The sequence below is a fragment of the Frankliniella occidentalis genome, unplaced genomic scaffold (assembly GCF_000697945.3).
Source record: "Frankliniella occidentalis isolate FOCC.00 unplaced genomic scaffold, Focc_3.1 Scaffold13, whole genome shotgun sequence".
In the NCBI taxonomy this organism is placed as follows: Eukaryota; Metazoa; Arthropoda; class Insecta; order Thysanoptera; family Thripidae; genus Frankliniella; species Frankliniella occidentalis.
The window spans coordinates 960216-963072 of NW_026267143.1; the positions used below are offsets into that span (position 1 = coordinate 960216).

General features: G+C 59.9%; 1 protein-coding gene across 1 annotated transcript in view; it reads right to left on the reverse strand.

The window, feature by feature from the left end:
- Positions 1-2857, reverse strand: part of LOC113217639 (protein trachealess) — a 106931-nt gene that overhangs the window by 10887 nt on the left and 93187 nt on the right. The window contains exons 6-7 of the mRNA XM_052263636.1: positions 1526-1593; positions 1165-1254 (exon numbers count right to left, since the gene is read on the reverse strand). Of these exons, the coding sequence (XP_052119596.1) occupies positions 1165-1254; positions 1526-1593 (158 nt within the window). The remainder of the gene's footprint in view (positions 1-1164; positions 1255-1525; positions 1594-2857) is intronic.

A 2857-nucleotide genomic window follows, 5' to 3' on the forward strand; every position in this document is an offset into this window, starting at 1 on the left:
CGCCCCGCCACGCCACGCGCCGCCACGTCCCGCCACGCCTCGTTCCGCCACGCCCCCGTCTGGCCGCGTTCTCGCGGCCCGGACTGAATTTTAAGATAATGGCCGGACACACGGCGGGTTGGGCCGCGCGGAGGTCAAGTGCACGGCCCTCTGCTGCACCCCCTGGAGCCACACGCGTCTGGGGCCTCATGACCCGGAACTGCTGGTGGAGTTGCACCCCCTCGAGACACATCCTCGAGCCTCATGACCCAGACCTATGTGCACGGCGGGAACCTGCAGGTGAAGTTGCACCCCCCGAGACACATCCTGGAGCCATGACCCAGACCTATGTGCGCGGTGGGAACCTGCAGGTGGAGGTGCACCCCCTGGAGACACATCCCAGGCCATGACCCGGCCTCCAGGTGGAGTTGCACCCCGTAGAAACAAATGGAGCCATGACCCTGACCTATTTGCACGGCGGGCACCTCCCCGCGAAGTTGCACCCCCTGGAGACACATCCTGGAGCCTCATGACCCGGACCTATGTGCACGGCGGAAACCTGCAAGTGAAGTTGCACCCCCCCGAGACACATGCGCTTCTGGAGCCTTGTACTTACAACGGTGGGGCCCTACCCTCTGGAAGCTGCACGCCATATGGAGCCACGCCTGCACGCTTGACAGAAACCAGGCGACCTATGGACCACGGCTTTGCACCCGTGGAATGCGCCCCATTCAAGGCACCACTTATTTGAACTCATGGTGCCTACCTAACAACAGCCTAACCACCTGCAGCCGAGGTCTTTCATTTAAATTCATGGCGGTAAAGTCCCGGCTTAACTGGGACACCCTGTACTTGTGCCCCCTTCCCCTCGGCCCCTAGTGCCGTGTGCCTTCATGGAGCCGGGGATCCACGGTGCCTGTAAAGCAGACACGTCTTGCGTCCCCCTAAGAGCCTATCGCTAGCCGAGTCACTAGCTCCTGATCCACACCCACACCCTTGAATCACGGCCGGAACAAAGCTTACGGCGCGGTGCGTTGCGTAGTAAATTGCGACGGACTTGTTGCTCGTGGTTTAACTAGTTCTTGCGACCAAGAAGCGCACATCACCGCAGCAGCTTGCGGTGCCTTCCACGCTGGCCCGAGAGGCGAGCTAGCGTGAAATCACAGCGTCTGAGGATGCACCAACCTGTGACAGGCCGAGGTAGATGGACACAGTCTCGGAGATGTAGAGGAAACGGCCGTCCGCGCCGAGGGAGAAGGCGAACCCATCCAGACTCTGCAGAACAGATAGACACAGAGTCGTCAGCAAACTGCAGTGCGACAAGAAAACAAACAGTGCAGTGCAATTAAAACGTTAAGGTAGTCGGACCCGACGGTCACTCTTGGTGGTCAAGCGCCGTTGGAGTGCATAGATGTACTACCCCGCATGCGGCCGTGCGTACGGGTTGCCTAAGCATACGGAGCCGTTAGGCGCTATGGCTAGGTCAATGACATCCGCTTCCAAATCCAAATATCGAAAAAACTGATAATGCTGCAGTCTCACTCACCTGCAAGATGTGGGTGCCCTGGTGCTGCTCAAACAAGTCCATGGTCGCGCCCCGCGACCGCATCGGACCTGCAACACACAAAAAGACATTCAAGGAGGTGTAGAGAGTGTACCGTGGTGCAGCACGGGGTGCGCTGGACTGCAAGAGGTGCAGGGGGTGCACCGGACTGGAGAGGCGCAGGGGGTGCACCAGGCCGCAGGAGGTGCGGGTGGTGCAGGGGGTGCACCGCACCGGGCTGTAAGAGGTGCAGAGGGTGCACCGGGCTGAAAGATGTGCAAGGGGTGCAGAGGGTGCACCGGGCTGCAGGAGGTGCAGGGGAGGGGTGCACTGGGCTGCAGGACGTGCAGGAGGTGCAGGGGGTGCACCGGCTCCCCTGGTCCCGCCCGCTCCGCTCGTCCCGCCCGCCGCTCGCTGCTCCGCGGTGTGTTCAGCTAACGGCCGCCGTGTCACGGCAATTTATATCCGCATGCAAATGCGCGAGTCTTTTTAAGGGAGTGAGGCGAGGCTTACAAAGCAGTTTGAGGAAATCCTTATGTGTCTTTTGAGAGGGTGCCGCCGCAATAACCCTTATTGCAGAGTCTCTGCAACTGCAATTGGACTCTGCACCGGGGCCGCCCCGAGCGGTGCTCGAGCACGCACAGCGCAGCGTAGCGGGAGCGGCTTCTGTACGGAAGAAACACGTCGAGTGCGGCGCGTAACCAAATTGTGGTGACGCCCGCCCCACCCAACAGCCTGCGGTCGAATTCCAAAACAAATCCCCACAGTGTAAATCCTGTGGACCTGAATTGAGCTCCTTGGTGGCAATAGTGTGTATTTTAAGCAGCCCACCCTCAAAAGTAAATTGTGCATACGAAAACGCACGCCTACAAAACGTTCCAGGGCTTATACAAGGCTAGTGTGAAAAAGAATGGGGGGGGGGAGGAGGAGGTGCCCTACAAGTAGTAAAGTGGCCAACCAAACAACTAAGAGTAGATTCTCATACAACCGTAGTTCGGGTTTCTTCCTGGTCATTCATGACCGAATTGTTTGCCTGCTCAAGGCACACTTTTGCGAACGGCTTTCCTATGCCCGCGACTGCTGCCGCGGCGGCCCCACCAGGTCGGTCCCGCCCCGCCGCCCGCCCCGTCATGCCAAGCCCCTCTATCTCTTTTTCAATCCCCGGGCCCAGAGCGCGGAGCGAAACAAGGCAAATCGAAGACTACGATAAATCGTGTTGTGTGGCGCCTCCAATCCCAGCAACACATGTTCAGGTATCACATGTGGCGCCAGGGCGGGAGGCGGCCGGGCCGGAGCCGAGCCTCCCCTCGGCCCGGGGTGAGTGTGAGGGGGGGG